The 21,846-nt window shown below is 40.6% G+C and overlaps 1 protein-coding gene across 1 annotated transcript; it reads right to left on the minus strand.

The window, feature by feature from the left end:
* Positions 1-228: 228 nt before the first annotated feature.
* On the minus strand, positions 229-21,058 carry LOC138977062 (DNA repair protein RAD51 homolog 4-like). Its single transcript, XM_070349978.1, has 8 exons — positions 20,804-21,058; positions 17,398-17,516; positions 13,263-13,344; positions 12,285-12,413; positions 7,188-7,278; positions 6,787-6,857; positions 3,176-3,328; positions 229-2,379 (listed from the first exon to the last, which is right to left on the minus strand). Exons 1-8 carry the CDS (start codon positions 21,044-21,046, stop codon positions 2,326-2,328), a joined length of 942 nt encoding a protein of 313 aa, XP_070206079.1. The 5' UTR covers positions 21,047-21,058; the 3' UTR covers positions 229-2,325.
* Between the last annotated feature and the right edge of the window lie 788 nt (positions 21,059-21,846).

Here is a 21,846-nt window from a genome sequence, read left to right on the forward strand (position 1 = left end):
TTAAGAAACAAGAAGGGCAAAGCCCATACGACTCACATGCTTGACCTTGACCTTTACATGACATTGACCTTCAGGGTCAAGGTCAAATAACTAAACCTAGCAATGACATCATACACTAAGAACTGCTTTACACATTTTTCCTACCAAAATACATGTGACCTTGACCCAAGGTCAAGGTCATCCAAGGTCATGCAACACAAAGCTGTTAATTCAAGACATAGGAAGTACAATGGTGCTTATTGGCTCTTTCTACCATGAGATATGGTCACTTTTAGTGGTTCACTACCTTATTTTGGTCACATTTCATAAGGGTCAAAGTGACCTTGACCTTGATCATATGTGACCAAATGTGTCTCATGATGAAAGCATAACATGTGCCCCACATAATTTTTAAGTTTGAAACAGTTATCTTCCATAGTTCAGGGTCAAGGTCACTTCAAAATATGTATACAATCCAACTTTGAAGAGCTCCTGTGACCTTGACGCAAGGTAAACCAAACTGGTATCAAAAGATGGGGCTTACTTTGCCCTATATATCATATATAGGTGAGGTATTGAATCTCAAAAACTTCAGAGAAAATGGGAAAAATGTGAAAAATAGCTGTTTTTTAGACAACATTTATGGCCCCTGCGACCTTGACCTTGAAGCAAGGTCAAGATGCTATGTATGTTTTTTGGGGCCTTGTCATCATACACCATCTTGCCAAATTTGGTACTGATAGACTGAATAGTGTCCAAGAAATATCCAACGTTAAAGTTTTCCGGACGGCCGGACGGACGTCCGGACGGGGACGGACGGACGGACGACTCGGGTGAGTACATAGACTCACTTTTGCTTCGCATGTGAGTCAAAAACCAACCATGTCCATACATACACAAAAAGTAATGGGAGTCCACCATCATGAAAACTTGTGTAACTTAGCATTGTTATGGTCACGTCAAATAAGCATCTGCTTGAGTTCGTGTCCTAGCTGCATTTTTGTCAATTGTTTCATGTCATGTATTTTGAATAAAATTGTGTTTAAACCAATGTAATGGAAACATGACACAAGCAGCAGAGCTAAAGAACAAAACTCAAACTGAACACGACTGTTTCAACAGTCAACACACTCCCACAAGCAATCAGACCAGCACACACATACTTGTGTATGCATACAGACAGACAGAAAGGCAATCACAGACTCAAACACACATACATGCTACCCACATCGACCAATGTACTGGACAGAACAAATTGCAGAAATGTTGTTTAGAAGCATGGGCTGGTTTTGAAAGTCACGGCAAGGATACACAAGGCAAGACAAGAATGGGCAAGTTACTGACTGTGTGTTACACAGTAAGAAAATTCCTTCCAGATGTGGGGACATAAGCGAGAAAAATGAAAAAAATCATGCTGCTTTCGTATGTACTGCACCAAGATAACATTAACACATTAGCACCAAGATGGTGTGTGTTACACAGGTATTCCGCATTACACCTCATGTCTAGTGTCTTTCACACACAGGTATTCCACATGCATGCAACGCAGGTTACACCTCATGTCTATCTAGTGTCTTTCACAGATCTGATCCATGCACTACATAAATATGATGACATCGGTCATAGCACACTGATCACAACAATTTGTGTATCAAGTCTGTAGTGTCTAATCTGTATATTTTTTTCTGTAAAATTTTTTTCCAGCAAAACTGTTTTTCCCTTCAAAATTACTTTGACAAATTAACCCACAAATGTTAGTCCTCTTCACATCTTATGCTGTATGTTGGTTCAACAAATTACATCCTAAAAATGAACCTGCAGAATGCAGGTACATAAATATATATATACATGTACCAATAGAAGCAGAGAGAACCTCACCCACCTACAGTAAATTTCACAAACAGTAATGGAGCTATCTGGTCGCTGTTGTTTTTCAAAAGCATTTTGATCTTAAAAGACCAAAGGGTTTTCTTCTTGCCAGATTTCCATCCAATTTCTATAACAAGTTAAAAGCAATGAAATTCCTCGGTACTATAAATAACGGACTTCAAACTTCATTCTATTGAAAAACCTTGGACCAGAAACTCTTTGGATACATAGCATTAAAAAATTCCTTGAACTAACTACAGGTGGATTTGACTGGATAAAATCTAGGCCCGTAAAATCTATTCTATCCAAGTTCAACACTGTCTTTCAGGCTTGTGGAAAGCCATGGCCTATGGAAAACACATCAACAACACCTGTGGCACTTTTAAGCTTACTGTAGATGGCACCCCTGTTCTTTCAGGAATGCTTCCCCATAACGCATACTTATGAATTGAAATTCAAAGGACTCTGCGGCTGAAGTCATCCTGCGGGATATTCTGGGTTCATTTCTGCCAAGACTGTTACTGGGGTTTTCTGAAACACACATAAACATTCCATAAATCAACAACAGCTATTTAATTAGCAAAGGTGTCAGCCCTGTAAGCACAAGTGTCTTGTAAACATCTACTTACAAAAAAAGAAAAAGAAAGAAACAGCACAACTGTTAGACGATAGATGTGGAAAGCTGTTTGTGATAGAGCTGCTGTTGTCTCCTGGTATGCTCTTGTGAACCTGTACATTCACATGGCAGTTTTTATAGGTCTTTTTTCTTAGCCCAAATTCCCTCCTGTCTAACTGGCTTTGCCTCCAAATGTAATTCGAGTGTTTCGTGCACTCGGTTACATTTGGTGCTAGCTAACAGAGATGGGACTCCACTTGGTATGATCAAGAATGGCATCATGGCCATTGGTACATTGCTGTGCTGTTCCCATCCCAACGAACCTGTGATGGACTGTAATTGCTTTGGTCAGCGGGTCCCAGTTTGGAACTTTGGGGACAAAGTACATTCAAACAGGGGTTAGTCTGCAGTTAGCCCCCTTTCATGGCAGTGCTCTGCACTTACAGAGTTGTCTCCCAGCCTTGGGAGACAGCACGTCAGTTAGATGTGTAGAGCTGTTTGTGATAGGGTCTGGGCTGCTGTTATCTCCTGGTATGCCATTGTGAACCACTTTTTATAGGGCTATTTACTTAGCCCAAGCTAGTCCCTGTTTGCCTGGCTTTGCCTCAAAAGGTAATTTGAGTGTTTTACTAACCTGGTTACACTCATGTTAAACTTACTGGAATTAATTAATTATGGGCACCAACACACACATAAGTTAGATGAACTCACCACTCGTACACTTTTCACCACAGTGAACTTCCTTGAGGTGTCTGAACAGGAGTCTCTTCCCATAAGAACACGTGTATGAGGGACATGTGCCCACACCTTTCCCAAGCAGGGCTGACACTCTCCTTCCACACCAGATGTCAAGTTATTGGTTATCTAGACAAGCAGACACACATATTACTGCTTATTTAGCATCTTCCCTAACAGTAAATATGTGTATACGGAGCGTCCCCATATTGACAACTTACAGTGTGCCCTTGATGTATGAATGAATTCACAACGGGAGCTGTGGCGGGGTGGTAAGATGTCGGCCTCTTAATCAGAAGGTTGAGGGTTCGAATCCCGGCCGGGGCCGCCTGGTGGGTTAAGGGGGCAGTACCACCTGTACGTGGGTACCCAAATTGTGATTTTTACTGTTTGTAAACTGTTAGGATTTTTCAATTGAAATTTTGCATGATTACTCATATCGTCGCTGTCGTGCGCTAACCGTGTAACTGACAAAATATGACAAAAATGTTTTTTCATCTCAAACCCTAATCACAGACTTCACACATGTCTTCTATAAATATCTTGTGTCTGCGACCAATGGAAATGCTCTAATTTGTCACATGTTGCAAACGCATTTACCGGAAATCCTGTTTTCTCGGACACGCTAACCGTGTATGTGCATGAGAGTTTGTTTAGGAGTGCCACTTACACGGTTAGGCTCTCTCTCTCTTGACATATATGTGCCACTTACACGGTTAGCTCTCTCTCTACCCGTGTAACTTCAGTCAGATTTTCTGTCGTCAAGCGTGTAACTGAAATAATACGAACATTTTAGATAGTTTGCATTTTTTTATTATATCACATGTTTACACATAGGTAAAGCATAAGAAACAAGTTCATGTCAAATGTGGGATGACGTTGCAGCCGTCGACAACGCGTTTTTTGAGGCTCCTGTAAAATCACTGATTCTGCAGTTGCACGGTTAGCGCACGACAGCGACGTTATACCACATATTTTTCATAAAAAGTGTTGATTTTGGCATAACAAACATATTTCTTGGTGAAAAAAAAAGTTTTTGTAGGATGAGCTGTGGCCGACGTAAAAAAAAAAATCATTTATTTTTGAACTCATAGGTTTATGCACAGATTGTCTTCATGTTTTGTAAATTATGTAAGCAGTAGATTATCTGGATTATGTGCTAGGGGATTTCTTATATCTGTAACGGTTGATGTGTGATGGCCGTGTAAAAATGTGCCTAAAATTAGGTCATAAAAAAAAGTTGAAAAAAATTCTTAATCAATTTTTAGGACAGATATCCAGAAAATGCTATGACAAAATCCAGATACAAGCATTTTAAAGCACTCCACAAAATTTTATGTGAGTATCTCCAATAGTTCTTGAGATATCAGCCCCAAACTGACCCGCCATCGCCATTTTTCGCTAACTTTTTAGCCGTCAAATTGGATAAAAATTTGCTTTCCTACCTGTCTGCCACAAATGCTTCAAAAACTACAAGAAAACTTCAAAATATCCGAACAAAATCAACACAGGAAGTTCCAAACAGGGGAAGTAATCCGGGAGTAATGCTTATTCGCCTTGACTGAGGGAGTAATCACTGTAACACGATGGCTCAGGGGTATAAACGCAAAGAAGAAATCGGTTGTTTTCAACGTGGAAATTCTCGGAATTGACCTCAAATTTCTCGAAAACTACTACGTTTTGAATAAAAACACTTACAGATTATGAAATTTCAATCATATTTACATATAAAAAGTCTTACATCATGTAATGTCATAAAAAAGTGATTTTTGACCCACGTACAGGTGGTACTGCCCCCTTAAGTGTGGAGATTTTTCCGATCTCCCAGGTCAACTTATGTGCAGACCTGCTAGTGGCTTATCCCCCTTCGTGTGTACACGCAAGCACGAGACCATGCAAGTGCGCACGGAAAAGATCCTGTAATCCATGTCAGAGTTCGGTGGGTTATAGAAACACGAAAATACCCAGCATGCTTCCTCCGATAGCGGCGTATGGCTGCCTAAATGGCGGGGTAAAAACGGTCATACACGTAAAATTCCACTCGTGCAAAAACACGAGTGTACGTGGGAGTTTCAGCCCACGAAGGCTGAAGAAGAAAAATTCACAACACACACATTCATTGCTTGTCTTTTGTTGTTGTTCTAATTCTGTTGTTTATTGAAAGGTTTCTTGCCTGTGAAGCAGTTTACAAAGGACGTCCTACAGGCAGCAAATGGGTTAAATACACTTCTCACTGTAATTCAATCAAGATGGGTTTAGAATGTAAGAGATTCTGTGATTGGTCAGATTACCTGTGTCTATTTCTCGATGAACACCGGAAATCTAGTTAATGATCACCTGCTGGCGAAGTGCATTGACACACGATCAACTAGTCTCTTTTAGCCGTGAGGGTCAATTACAAGTAGAAAATATAGAAGATCCCTGAAATACCAAGATGATGTTCATTTTGTTGAATCGCTTGATATGAATTGATGTATGAATTCTTCTTGATAACTTGATTCAATTCCAAACATCGATTTGGAGAGGAAACACAATTTTTGCTTTCCATTCTTTACAAAAACAAGAAGAAACAAGTCCCATGAAGCGAAAATTACTACATTTAAGTCAATCTATCAAACTCACAGAATGAAATTAAAATGCAGACTGCATTTTTTTCTCACCAAAACATTTTATTATCATTTTAGTGCCCCATGTGGCTATTGGCCCAACCAGGACCTGCTCCTAGGTGACCTGCTAAATTTTTATAATGGTCAGGTAGGGACCCTTTTTGCTCATCAAGCTAAAAACAACCAAGACAAACTAAAATTTTGAAACAAGAGTTTGTTTGTTTGTTTGTTTGTTTGTTTGCTTAACGCCCAGCCGACCACGAAGGGCCATATCAGGGCGGTGAAACAAGAGTACCAGGGTGACTAATTCTAAGGAATTACACTTTTGATCTTTAATAATAATACACCTTACCCTGTTAAAGGCACAGTAAGCCTCCTGTAAACCATCACAGATACTGTCAGGCTTTTACACACAGTCCAAACACCCTTCCATTTGAACGCTCACCAAACGGGAACATCCTAGGTGCCCTACGTAAAGAGCGAGCAATTTTCAAAGAATTTATTTTTGCGTGGTTACATCTTAGTGCAGTTTCAGACACATAATTTTGAGCATGGTCATAGCAACTATATTAATTTGTCAAATATCAATATATTCTGAACTCTCATAACAAATCTGGGTCTTCATTTACCAGGTGTTGGGACCTGGCATGAAAACATGCCTTTTTTCACACTGGCAAACTTGTCCAGCAAGCAAAGTGTGATGTATTTTCCTGATCACATCTCCATCTTCCCTACACTAAGCTTTAAACGTAAAAGTTTTTATTATTGTGGGTAAATATGTTTACTGTCATTGTTTCATGAATGAAAATAAAATTCCTGATCAGGATGGTGAGCCTAATCTTTTAGATCTGCGCTTGGTTACTTTTTCTTGCAAGCATCCCTACTTGAACAAACACACACAACAACAAACAGTTCAACTCATGAAAATAAGTCATTCTACAGTACACAGCTAGTCTGCCAACAAAAAAACCCCACACATACCAGACAAGCAACACTGCAATCTGCAGCCATACTCTTCAGCTGACGGCCCAGGTGTTCTATTAGTGCCAAACCTGCAACATACACAATTGAACATATTATTCAACAAAAACATAGTTCAAACCTAGTACATGTAGTAGTAGTAGTACAGCAGTTGTTACTGGTATGTTAGGTGCGCTAAACACTCGCAAGGCATCATGGCACCAAGAAGGTGACTCATCCAAATGGAAAGATTGTGTGTGCGACCTTGTCATACAGGCAGCTTCAAAGAATGCAGTACCAAAGAGAAATGCAGTATTGCAGAAACATCACCAAAGGCTCACAGTACTCACACTGTTCTACATATATAAGAAACAAATTAACTGTTTGCCACCATGTTCAAAATGCATACATATGCAGCTTACTATCCATTTGCTGTCCACCAAGAATAGGGGAGAAAATGGCCGCAACGCAGTCAACCACAATGAGTTTGACATTTCCATGCTGTCCACCTGTCTGAAGATAAATGAATAGATGTTTCAATTTCCCGTATGATAACAACAGTCCAGGTAAAGACTTAACAGCATAGATTGCTAATACAGTGGAACCCCCCTTTGAGGACACTCCCTTTCAAACCCCTGTTTTCTCAGACTTTCTGTTCAGAACCTCTGTAAATATACGTGTACCACATTTTATTATTTTCAAGACTCCTTCCTTTTTAAAGGTGGTCGTCTACATTTTTGCTTTTTTTCAATAATCTTCTGGTTAGATTTCGCTAAAACGTTATGTCAGATGATGAAAGAACCATCGGGAAAAAATGTATAGAAAAAAAAATTATGTAAAATAGTTTTATTTTTGAGAAGTGTTAGAAACACTTGCAATGGTTTGATTTCCATGTGCAGAGAGCATGTGGTTTGACTATAAATATCGATCAATCAAATTCATGTCACTATTGAGGCAGTCACACACGCGATTCAATCGTGAGATTTACCCTGTCACATGGGCGACTGAGTCGTGGAAAATAGCTATGACAAGTCTGCGACTCAGTCTCATGCGATTCTCTCGTAGCTTTGAGCTTTAGAACTTGGTCTATTCCTGTGACCCAGTCGTAAGTCAATCGTCGATGCGGCCTTCACGTCGTGACGTAAAAAAATGGCGGACAGTGGCGGACAGCGTCTCTTCGTCGATTCAAAACTTTTTGGAAGAACAGTTTCTTACTCAGATATAAAGGAGACGTTTTAGGCGTGTACAGCGGTCGGGAACCATTAATTGCAACTGTCTGGGAACTTTATTTCTCGCAAAGGCGTAATGCTGAAAGGTATTTTTCAGAAAGATAGAGCGATGTTCGAACATTAGCGTCTGCTCTCGCAAAGCGCGTTTGCCGTGTTCACTGTGACACGTCACTTCCACCCCGCTCGCATGGAGTTATCGTTCGTCAATCGTTAGTCAATCGTTCGTCTATCGTTCATCGTGTGACGGGTCAATGGCCTACGATGTGATCTGCGATCGGCTCAAGATTGAATCGCGTGTGTGACTTTAACTTATGCTGCCCACACAATCACAGCAACAGTTTGACACTGGGTATTGGAGTGCTGTCCATGATTTTGTTTAAACGCATGAAATACATGGTATTCAAGAGGAGTTTTTCCCTCGGCATTTACCAAATAAGGATATTCTACTATGCTGAATTACTATAATGAATTTTCAATCGGCTACCCTGGCTTCATCCTTCCTGATCGAAGGGGGGTGTATTTTTTATATTTGTAGGGAATAGACTCAGTATTTCAATGGTCAAATGCCGATTTCTGTATAAAAATGTAGACAAGGACCTTTAAAACCTGATTTTCTCAGATTTTTGGAGGTCTTAAAAGGCGGGTTCCACTGTAGCAAACTTTTACTCCTTTCCAGATAGAAGACCATAAGGACCATAAAAACTTTCAAACCTATCTCAACATACTTACCTGCTCATATCACACTGTTTTGCTTCAAAACTAAAAATGTGTAATTCTCAAGTCTCATAAAACTTTTCTATGCACACCAAATGATAATGCCACAGCCAGAAAACTTCACAGACAAAGAACAAAGAAAACTCTTAGGCATTTTTTTCTGAGTTCAAAAAAGCCAACTGTGTCTGTTCTAAACCTGAAAGCATTTTACACTGAGCCACATACTGGAATTGTTGCTTTTTGGATTTATACATTGGTTTTGGATAACATAGCGGATATTGAATATGAATGAGGCATAATTGTAACATCTTGGAGACAGTCAGGGTAGCCGATTGAAAATTCATTATAGTAATTCAGCATTGTAGGATATCCTTCACCAGTGTCCTTCTAACATTTAGTTTGTTACTCTTTTAAAACCTAGTTTTGTTACTCTAATGGCCATCACACAAAAATGTACACTTTGCTGCAATGAGACACAATAAGAAAACATTTGCCACAAAAAGGTTTTTGGGACAGGTAATGTAATTTTCAGCTGATAGTTAAGACAAAAATAAGATTATCTGTCAATACCTGTTTTCCTTACTGAGCACTACTAGATAAGTAGATCTGTTGACTTCCTACCCGAGTCTTCAATGAAGAGCTGACATCATCCAGGGCTGACAGCAGGGTGTAAATATCATGAACTTTCACACAGTTGATCTTGGACAAAGTCTCTTCCACCATCTCGCCAAACAAAAGCACGAAGAACGGTCCATTAAATGTTGTCTGTCCACAAAGTGCCCCTTGCAAAATACTGCTTCAAAAGTTGTCACTTCATTTAGCTATTCTCTTGCCAATATGTAGCATCATATTGTAATTACAGCTAATCTTCTGAAACATACTCAGAACATTGCAACATACCAACTTTGAGAAGCAAGAGGAGCAAACGCTCCATGGATTTTCCTTCGCAGCTGTAGGGTACATGGGGTGTGTGATTGTTGACTTTATAAAAGTTAATTTGTAAGGAATTCTTTTTGTCACAGCAGTGACCTTGAAATTGTATGGAGGTTAACCAAACTTCTACAGTCGAACCCACTTAAAACGAACACGCTAGTTACGAATTTTGTCTTATAACGTATTAGTTTTAAGTTCCCAACTGAATACCTCTTTCTTCATGCTTAAAAGAAATGCTTGAAACGAATTCTTTGTAACGAATTTATGCTTATAACGAGCACTTTTTGGATTCCCAAGCATGCATAATGTCTGTAATTTACTCACGCTTATGGCGAAATCTTTAAACTCGTCCCGAGATCGACATATCATATCATTTGCATAACGAACCCCTCTTTTAACAAACACGTTTTCATCGCCCCAGAGCCGCTTTGTCTCTAAAAGTCACAAGGCTACAAGGATCTGCGTGTGAGGCGAGATCAAAGGCAGGTCCATTGTGATGGCTGGGTGGCCTTCTTTATAGACACTGACCTTCTTCCCAGGGGTCATTGACCCAGTTTTAGCTATGAGAGGTGGTTCCCCTTTCATATGAGAGAGGAAACACTTCCTGCACCCGGGTCAGTGACCGAGTTTAACCTACGGGGAGTTTAATCTATGGGGCGGTCTCTTTGATGTCTTGAGAGGAAACTTGGCCAGGGTAGTACATGCACCAGAACTGGTGGACACCATGAAATCGGAGATTGATCAGAATGTGCATGTACATGCTTTTACACGACTTTTTAAATTTTACTTCTAAAATTGTGACAGTAAAAAAATCAATCAATTCTCTTAATGCGAATTTCGGTTAAGACGAACTTATTTCCCGATCCCCAGTGATTCGTCTTAAGCGAGTTCGACTGTATATATATATATACGACTTGTGTCTGTGTGTCTGTGTGTCTGTTCGCGATGCGCGGCCAAGGTTCTCGATGGATCTGTTTCAAATTTGGTGGCCATATTCAGGTACACCCGGGACACAACCTGGTCGATGAGATATTTCAACACGTGCTCTCAGCGCGCAGCGCTGAACCGATTTTGGTTTTTGACTCACATGCGAAGCAAAAGTGAGTCTATGTACTCACCCGAGTCGTCCGTCCGTCCCCCCCGTCCGGACGTCAGTCCGGCCGTCCGTCCGGACGGACTTCGTCCGGAAAACTTTAACGTTGGATATTTCTTGGACACTATTCAGTCTATCAGTACCAAATTTGGCAAGATGGTGTATGATGACAAGGCCCCAAAAAACATACATAGCATCTTGACCTTGCTTCAAGGTCAAGGTCGCAGGGGCCATAAATGTCTAAAAAACAGCTATTTTTCACATTTTTCCCATTTTCTCTGAAGTTTTTGAGATTCAATACCTCACCTATATATGATATATAGGGCAAAGTAAGCCCCATCTTTTGATACCAGTTTGGTTTACCTTGCTTCAAGGTCAAGGTCACAGGAGCTCTTCAAAGTTGGATTGTATACATATTTTGAAGTGACCTTGACCCTGAACTATGGAAGATAACTGTTTCAAACTTAAAAATTATGTGGGGCATATGTTATGCTTTCATCATGAGACACATTTGGTCACATATGATCAAGGTCAAGGTCACTTTGACCCTTATGAAATGTGACCAAAATAAGGTAGTGAACCACTAAAAGTGACCATATCTCATGGTAGAAAGAGCCAATAAGCACCATTGTACTTCCTATGTCTTGAATTAACAGCTTTAGGTTGCATGACCTTGGATGACCTTGACCTTGGGTCATGTATTTTGGTAGGAAAAATGTGTAAAGCAGTTCTTAGTGTATGTCATTGCTAGGTTTAGTTATTTGACCTTGACCCTGAAGGTCAAGGTCATGTAAAGGTCAAGGTCAAGCATGTGAGTCGTATGGGCTTTGCCCTTCTTGTTTTGTCTGGATCCACTACCAGTAACTCTTCCTTATCTTCTCCAGTGTTTTCAGCGTTTACCTTCCTTCCTTCATGTGGCGTCAATCCATATTCCCGTTTCTATTTTTAGAAGGTCACTGTCGACAACGCTCAATCCATATTCCCGTTATACTATTTTTAGAAGGTCACTAGGTATTATTCTTCTCCAGTGTTTTGCGCGTTTATCTCCCTTCCTTCGTGCGGTGCGCCGGCTTTTTCCCGGCGAAGCGGGTATTCATCTAGTTCTTAATAGATGAGGATCATAAAACTAAATTGCTCATTGAAAGTTGATGGGAAATCAAACTTGCATCACATATGCAGGTGATAATAGGCGATAAACTAGCCAACTTTCAAAGGTCTAGCTTCAAAATCATAAGAAAATGACTACTTTCACAATTCTGTTATTGGAACTCAACCACACTGTGACCTTGACAACTGACAAGGGTAAAAATGTTCAAGAACATGTTTAAAGTCCTCTTTTTAACCTAAACTCGACCCCCCCCCCTCCCCCCCACCTTGACCAAAGTATACCTGTCATGACTGGCCCCCTGTTATGTGGGGACACTTTTTCCTGGTCCCAAGGGTGTCCTTACATTTCAGGTACCACTGTATTTGCATTTAATGTTAAACTCTGCTGACAAAGGCAATGCAGGAGGTAAATACAAGGTAAGCCAGGAGAGAAAAATACCAACCTTTTCCTGGGTATGGGCACCAGGCAAATGCTGCAGAGTATTCTGACCAGCGAAGGAACCACAAGTGTCAATGTACATTGTGTTCTGTGCATGCACTGTGGCCACTGTCACAGCACATCGCATGCATACCTACAGATGCACACATAATAAAATAAGTCAACCTGATCAAATCATACCAACACATCTTACATCTCTTTAACAGGAACTCAACTCCGATGTAATATCAAAATTTAACAAGGGTCTACCGGACTGTCACCATGCCAGGTCATTGAGTCCAAAAAGCATGTGAAGTTTTATAACTGGACCTCCAAAATAACATTCAACTCAAGAACTTTTTTTCCCTTGTTTTTGACCCAAACTCAACACTACCCCCCCCCCCCCCCCCCCACACACACATGAACTTTAATTTGATGTCAACCAGACTTTCATCATGTGGTTGTCACTGATTTTTAAAAGTGTGTGAATTTTCTCAGCTCCAGCTTCAAAAACATTAACCCTTTCGCTGCCTGTAGGACGTCAACTGACGTCCTGGGTAACTTGCTTCAACAGACAACAAACTATTCAATAAACTTTTTTTTTTAAACAGCAAACAAACAAAGTGTGTTAGTGTGATGTATTTATTCATACATAAAGGGCACACTGTCAGTTGTCAATTCAGGTAGATACAGGTAATGCTTTGTATACAAATACTTCCTTGTAGCGAACACGTTAAAGAAAATTATAATTTTCCATTGATTTACTTGAATATCACCCCTCTGATCTGGTAATTTGACGAGGGTCAACCAGATGTTTCTTATGGTGAACCTAGTTTGTGCTTAACAAAGCAGATGTTTATAGGGTTATTATCTTAGCCCAGACACACTTCTATTTGACTGGCTTTGCCTTCAAGTCCAAACGTAATACAAGCGTTTGATGCATTTGATTTAAATAGACATCTGAATTTGCAGAAAACTGAATATCCTTGTATTATTTCCATACCTGTGTTTTCCCAGAAGCAGCTTCGCCTGCAAGCTCACACAGCTCGCCAGCATATAGCCCTCCATCTAACAGCTCATCAAGACTTCAAAGAGAAACAGAACATTACAGGGTGACCCCCAAAAAATGCAACCCTCAAAGATTCTAATAACTTCTACATCTAATGACCATCTAATGACACTTTATATTTGGGGGACATACACTTCAGCCTATGTATGACCTTTCCACAAAGTGGCAATTTTGCAGATCATATGGTCTGACCTTTACGCAATTTCAAAAAAGGTTTCCAAATTCGGCGATCCACTCAACAGAATGAGGTTTGACATTGAGCGGTAGCAATACTTACCTGATTTAAACACTCCAAATTTTTACCTTTTGGATTATCTGAATGTCTGAGTATACACAAACACCCTCTTCATCCCCTAGATCATCGGTGACCTGAAGAACGCAGTTACAGCTAAGTTCAGGGCAATCCCTAGACAGGAAAGCTTTCATGCCATTGACAATTTCGGAGGTGTGATTTGGAACACCTTTTGGGGAAAAGGTAAATGTCTGACCATTTTACCTACAGACTCAAAACTGTGTAGAATGGTCATGGACGAACTGAAGTTCATGCAGAACAACTATGATCATATTTGCTTAACTCAAACGACTGGAAAAATTAACCCCTTCGTTGTAAAGTTACACTTACGCAATGTCACGCAAAATTCATCAATGACATGAACGCATTCATCCATGGGAAATGCCCTGATCCTGCCTGTCCTTGTTGTATTCAAGTTACTGATTATCTATTGTGGATTAAGGTATACTATGTCATGGAAGAATTACCCCAAAGGTAAACAATCTGGAGGGCTTAAATCGACTTAGTTTGGCTACCGCTCAATTTCAAATATTGTACTGTTGAGTCGATCCTTGAATTTGGCAACTTTCTTTGAAATTGAACAAAAGTCAGACCATTTAATCTATAACATTGTCACTTCATAAGAAGGTCATTCATAGACTGAAGTTTATGTCATCCAAATATGAGGTGATTCGGTCAATAGATGTAGAAGTTATGAACATTTTTGTGGTTTGCATTTTTGGGGGGTCACCCTGTATTTTCTACTGTTTGAATGGAACAGGACCAGGCTAATTCTAAAAGATGACACATTTTTACATGACTGCGACTGAATCAGTGAATGGGGTATGAAATCCTTGTTTTTGTGCAACTCTGCATTGAAGGAGTTGTGTTCCTGCCTTGAGTGTGAGCTATTTATAGTAGCTATACGTTTCGGTAGACAACACACACCTTTGCGTTCACATAGCAGTTTTTATGGGGATATTTATTACGCCCAAATTCACTCCTGTTTGATTTGCTGTGCCTCCAAAGGTAATTTGAGTCTTTGGCACTAGCAAGCAGGAATGGGGTGCGACATGTTATTGTTATGGCCAGGAATAACGTTATGGCCACTAGAACATTTCCTTGCTGTTCCCACCCAAACGAACCTGTCGGGGACTTAAAAATCTCCTCGGTCAGGGGATCCGTTTCGGAACTTTGGGGACAAAGTTCATTTAAACGAGGGCGAGAGTTATAGGGTGACGCAGAAGTCTCCATTTTACTGCAGCTACTCTGCATTGACGGAGTTGACTCCCTGCCTTGGGCGTGACTGACTATTTGAGTTCAATTCAATTCAATAAAACTTGATTATCTGAATGCAAAAAACAGAAATTGTTCATCCACATAATGTACGCTCAGACCACTTGGCCTATATTGGGACAGGTATTGATAATATGCTGAGGATAGGATGTCATATTTTGACTTTATCGTGCGCATGTGTGCACACAGGGTTGATCGGACAGCTGAGAGAGTCTGCACAAAGTTGACTCCGAGAATTCTCTCGCCTAACCTAGGATTCGAACCCACACCGACGAACTGGTTGTAAGCCAATGCGCTACCGACCGAGCTATGTCACAGCCCCCTTGAGCATGAGCTATACATGGTAGCTCTATGTTTCCAGTACGTCGGTAGATAGCACATCTGTAAGATGTGCAGACCTGCCAACCCTTGTTTCAACCCTTGTGAAACATCAAGTAGAGCAATTTACGTTTGTTTGTAATTTTCAGGGTAGCAAATGATGTTTTAGTGCAGCATTGTCCAAAATGTATTCGCACATCCACATTTAGGCTATAACAAAATCAAGGAAAAGAAAAGCCAAACAAAGAATTTACAAACAAACATCACAAGCTGTTAATTAAATATATGTAGCCAAGTGCACTTCGCTACCCTAAATACTCTAACCATCGCATAGCGAAACAGCCTAGTACAGTACAAAGGGAGACATCTACTCCGTAGCAGACGATACAATGATGCGCGCGCACCTTGCTGGCGCAATTTCTAATATAATACCTTTCTATATATATATCTACCTAACTTCTATCTTTCAAAGTCCCTTTTATCTTTGATATGGTCCTAATTATATTTAGGTTTGCATAGAAGTCAATGATTAGGCTAGATGGCTGCATATTATTGTGTTATTTACGATAATGTTTCGAACTGACCAAAGTGTCACTTTGATTTTGACCGGTTTCATGTATCGTTGAGAGAAATTGATTCTCACAAACTTATCTTTGTCTTTTTGTTCATTGTTTTGACATTTTTGTATCACTATAACATATCCCGTACCTATGTTGCATAAGATTTTAGTTTGTTTATAAGGTTTTGGTTGTAATAAGTGATGCTTGGTTTCTCTGCGAAGATTCCAATTTAAGTACACATGTACTCGCACCGGAATTTAGGCGATTCCATTTACTTTCGGGCTTTTCCGCTTCGTACTAAGTCACTGTATAATTTTCCCCCATGTTACGCATATCATGTTTGTCTTGGGTTCTTCTTTTTATGCGTATGATTTATGAATTTATCTATTATCCCAGTTTAGAGAGTTTTGTAGTTTTCTGCATTGAAGTTGGTTTAGTGCCTTCACTAGGACCATTGTTTTTGTATCGTACTAAATAAATATAAGTTTTTACGAAATATTAATTATTGCAATGGAAAGCTTAAGGTTGTAGCTTTCATTTGATGTATTGTTTGTTAGGATTGGTTATGTATTTGTTTAAATAACTGAGGGAAAATGTAGTGTAAGAAACAGATTCCGTGTTTCTAGCCGTATTCAGGCCGATTTTCTTCCCCGCTGGTCGGTGCTTTCTATGCAGTCCGCGCCCGGGCTATATGTATAGGCCGAACCCCCGGCATAAGGAATCATTTGCTCATAGCAGCTGAACACCTCACTACTTTTGCTTCTCTGTCTACGGGTTTCGCCTTCGACCTCTATGTTTGCTTGCATTGTTTTCTTTTACAACGAATAACAAGTTGAAACAAGACGCTTGGACTTGGGCTTCGTTCTTACAACCTTCCACTCCTCCACTACATATACATTTCAAAAAGTTTATTTAGAAAAAAGAAACATAGTGGCCAATTGAGTGTCTTCAGTGCCACTTTTCAGGACTCACAAGAGCAAACTGTTGCATGCTTATGATGGTGATTATTTGTTTGAGTGTAGCAATTCTAAGGTTGGCATAACATAATCAGCGTAGCATTTTGTCTTACAACATAGCATATGCTACGCAACACTTGGCAGCTCTGGATGTGGAGAGCTGTTTGAGTTAGGGTCTGGCTGCTTTTGTCACCTGCTATGCTCTTGCGAACCTTTGCAATCAGATAGTAGTTTTATTGGCAGGGAAATAGCTCAGTCGGTAGCGGCGCTGGTTTCAAAACCAGTTGTCACTATCTGCGTGGGTTTGATCCCCACGTTTGGCGAAGGATTTATTTCCCAGAGTCAACTTTGTGCTGACTCCCATCGGTGCTGGAACACCCCCGTGTGCACGCACGCGCACGATAAAGAACCCAAGTTCACAGCGAAAGTCTCAGGGCTTGGAAACATGAATACACGCATGCAGGAAAAAAAATATATGGGTAGCGCTGATACTGTAACTCGCTTTCCCATGGGAGAAGGCAGCCTGAATTTCCATGAGGGTAACCTCACAGGACTATTATTTAGCCCAAACTCATTCCTGTTTGACTGGCTTTGCCTCCAAAGGTAATTTGAGTGTTTGTGTACTAATGCTATTAGGTTACATACATTTTACATTACAACAGCTTTACCTTGCAATTCCAGTAGACAGGATGGCGTGGGATGACATGATGTTGGTATAGAGTTGAAGGCCTGTCAGTGGGAAGGTGGAAAACTGAGCCATCAACACTCGCCCAATAGACACTACATCCTGCCAGAAACACAAACATAATTCATTGCCGGCTTTATGACATCAAAAGACTTAAGTTATTGCAGAAACTTGTACATGCACAAGAAATTGAATTTGAAGAATGAGGCCAGAATCAGCAAAAAGTAGGTTCTTTGACATTTTCATTTTCAAATTCAATACACGTACGTCATTATTTTTGCCTGAGTACTGGTACTGTGAGTGTGAATAAGGGGAAGGTAAAGTAAACTAATAGTAATACATTACGAAATTCACAGTTTTCAATTGCTTTGTGCATCTTTGTTTCTTGGCCAGTACTCTCGACTATCACATGTTTGATACGTGTACAGTTAATGAGTTATGCAGAGTGAACCTAATATCAAAGGAAAGTGCAGAGTCTTACTCTTACTCTTAGGAACACAACGGTACCAAAATCAAGAGTATTGGTCAAGAAACAAAGACACATGAAGCAATTGAAAACTATGACTTGCGATTACTTTACTTTACCTTCCCCTTAATCAGTTAACGGCACATAAATAATCCCGAGTCACTTCAGCAGAAGGGTTTTAATTCATTACAAAGAGGGAGTATCTCCGTCGGGTTTAAAAACGGCTTCGGTTGGGCATCAATCCAAGATCATCAACTCGAAGTTTCAAATGGAACTGGAAGCCTATCAGTATCAGTATCACTATTACTATTAGTATCAACTAAGGCAAAGGCTACACGCACTCCGAGTCCGCTCGGACAATGAAAAGCTCTGTTACAACTCTAAGCCAATGAAATGCGCCCTTACAAGTCGTTAGGAAGTTGGCAATAAAAATCAATCTGAAGTATTGACTTCCGCCATCTCTTTTTCAAAGTGCACACTCACATAGTATACAATCACTTCTAGGTCGATACACACTCCAAGTGTGTTCTAAACTCAGACAATAAACTGCCGTGTAGCATCAGTTATTGTGTGTGTGTGTGTTTGTTATTGTGTGTGTTTGTCCCTAGCGTACTTTGATACCATAAATCATTACTAATACTATGAATCGAAACGGAAAGTGAAGCATCGAATGACACTCTGACTCTGAGTTGATTCGGTTCTCTGATCATTTATGTACACTCCGATAATTTAATCTACGTTACAGTAAAGGCCGTGCAGCATCAAATTGTTTTTGGTACTCTGATAATCAACTGCTCTGCGTTCTAATCGAAAAGTGGTATCGATTGGCAAATTCGCTTCGCGACCGAAAGTTAACGTCAGAGTGTATACAGGGGGCAGACTGCTGTATACACTGGGAGTGCGTGCAGCCAGTGCGATCAACTATATGATATCAGCTAACCCATCCCAGGGGCAGATCCAGGGGGTGTTTATGACCCCCCCCCCCCCCCCCCCCCCCCAGCTAACTTTTTTTTTTTAAAGGGAGAAAAATAAGGAAATAAACAAATAATGAAGAAATAAATTTAAAAATAAACGTTAAGACAAAATTTATGGCTCAGATTGCATTAGATTGCACCATTTTCCTCAAACTTTCTGGGGGGCGGCCTTTGTCTTCTAAATGACGGTTTTGGAAGGGAGTTGGGTCATTTGTTGGCAGAGTATGCAGCAGATCGGTCAATTTTTATTGTTTTGTATTAAAATGTGTCTTCTTAAAGGCACAGTAAGCCTCCCGTAAACCATCACAGATACTGTCAGGCTTTTACACACAGCACAAACACCCTTTCATTTAAACACTCACCGCTTGAGAACATCTTAGGTGCCCTACGTAAAGAGCGAGCAATTTTCAAGGAATTTAATTTTGCGTGGTTTATCTTACCCCTGAGCCATCGTGAACCCGTGTGATCCAGTTTCCTTTTTTTCACAATGTAGTCGTCAGTTTGTAATTTCCAATGCGACTCGCTGTAAACTTATCTGCAATAGCACGTTATTATGTACCTTTGAATGTAAACGCAACAGACGGCTGCAATTCACACGCACTCTAGCGATGGCTTTTGACTGTTCAGGATATGCATTACCGTCGTCTGCTACGAGAACCACAACCTTGCGTGACCCTGCTTCCGGGCTTTTCTTTTTTCAAAACTTCGAATTGTACTGATCTTGTCTTGATGAAAAAAGAATTCTTTTATGATTTAAGAATGTTTGTGTAACAAGCTGTCAATTTGTTATTTAGATTTTAAAAGTTAGGTCTAGCGCCAAAACGCACCGTCCGATTTTGTTATCAGACAATCTGCAAAATTATTTCTTTGAAAATTGCTCGCTCTTTACGTATAGCGGTGAGTGTGTAAATGAAAGGGTGTTTGTACTGTGTGTAAAAGCCTGACAGTATCTGTGATGGTTTACGGGAGGCGTACTGTACCTTTAAATACATTTTTTAGGCGTATTAGGGGTAGTTTGTTGGTTCAGATTGCAGATTGCTCCATTTTCTGGGGGGGGGGGGGGGGGGATGCTCCCAGACACCCCGCTTTGCGCCCTCATCTACCGTAAACTACCTTGTATACGCCCACCCCCCCTATGCACCAATTTTTCCCAAATGTTGGGGGTGGGCGTTTACTTGGTACTATACCCTTTGCAGGAGCGCTTCCTTTGATAGAATAACAATATTTTGGTCACTTGGCATGGAAGTGTTCAAAGATGCGTTATTGCACAAAACGTCCCCCCCCCCCCCCTCTCTCACAGACACACACAGAGACACACACAAGGAACTCTGCAAGCAAACCACGAAGGAAAACTTGTTGCTTGATTGTCTGTTAACAAGATTATAACTTTAAAAGATAATGCTAACTGGGAAAGATTAATCTAGATCTGCAGTTGCACTGATTAAAGCCATCAAACTCGAGGGACAATCTCTTGAAACAAATATCGTGATCAAAAACCGGTCTTTTCAACTTCAGAAGAGCTTTGAGAATGTCAACTCTCTTTTATTACTAAGCTGCACTGCGGTGAGAGTATCAATAAACGGTATGCCTTTATAACAGCATCTTGGCATTATACACTCGGATGAATACTGTGTACCGCATGCGGAAGTTTACAAACACTAAAAACAAATGTTCCAATTTTGTTTCCTGACATTATTAATCAAGAAGTGGGGGGTGGGCGTTTACTAGGTAGTATGCCCTATGCACAGCTTTCGGCCCAAAGTAGGGGGTGGGCGTTTACTCGATACTGGGCGTATACAAGGTAGTTTACGGTAATATAGATCATAAACGCTTCGTGTCGTCGACCTGTCCCTAAAAGTAAACCTAGTAAAATAAATTTGGAAACCCCCCCTTAAAAATGATGTGATTGTGATCCGCCCCTGCGTCCCCTAATCCCTATGCGATCGTACCTTGTATGCAATACAACATGTCCGTGCTATTTCTTCCCTGTCTCTGACGACAAAATCTATCACCGTGTTTATGTTAGCATCACGTAACAACAGCCAGACTTTGTCTGTCAATGCTTTACACATCCAAGGCCGAAGCGCCGACATCTTGATTCTCGCGCCACTTTTAACCCACTTGAGAATCAGTCTACTCACGGATTTCACCATATGAAGGTTTCGCGGGAGCACAAGTATTGATGACGTCATGTGATTAGTGCCTCCGCTCCTTCGTAAATCCTCGCACAAACATGAAAATAAAGCCATGAACGGTGAAAGTTGCAAATATAAGTCATGATTGCAAACAGTTATGAGGCCTCGGGCTCGAGAACCGGGTGATCATCAGTCTAATATAGGTCTATGGTCTTCATAAACCTGTCTTAAACCGGTCCTGCTAATTACCGTCAACTACCGTCAACTGCCGTCAACTACCGTCAACTACCGTCAACTGCCGTCAACTACCGTCAACTGCCGTTACGGAACTACCGTCAACTACCGTCAACTTTTTGTGTGTCTTGAACTTCTTTTCAAGTTTTCCCTAAATGCAGGTGGCTGAGTTCGAAACTTGCGAAGGTAGCGGAATCGCCCGATTTGGGGCGGTACTACTTGTCTCCGAAAACCCCGAAAACCTCATCAGAAATAAGAAAATTCGTCCTTAGATCGTGTTTTGTTCATAATTGTTTGCAATCATGACTTATATTTGCAACTTTCACCGTTCATGGCATTATTTTCGTGTTTGTGCGAGGATTTACGAAGGAGCGGAAGCACTAATCACATGACGTCATCAATACTTGTGCTTTCGAGTAACAAGAGTTACCTCCCTTGCATTGAAATTGTTGCATCGATTTCGTCGATAATCCGGCTCTCAAAACAAATATAAGGGTGCATGTAGCAAGAATCAGGCTTACTTTTCACAGGCATGTCCAATACTTCACTTTGTCCTAGTCATCCAGTTCTCATCCACTTCTACTTCGTGAATCACAAAAATCCCGTGCTATCGCCCCAAATGG

Source organism: Littorina saxatilis, linkage group LG9 (assembly GCF_037325665.1).
Source record: "Littorina saxatilis isolate snail1 linkage group LG9, US_GU_Lsax_2.0, whole genome shotgun sequence".
NCBI lineage: Eukaryota > Metazoa > Mollusca > Gastropoda > Littorinimorpha > Littorinidae > Littorina > Littorina saxatilis.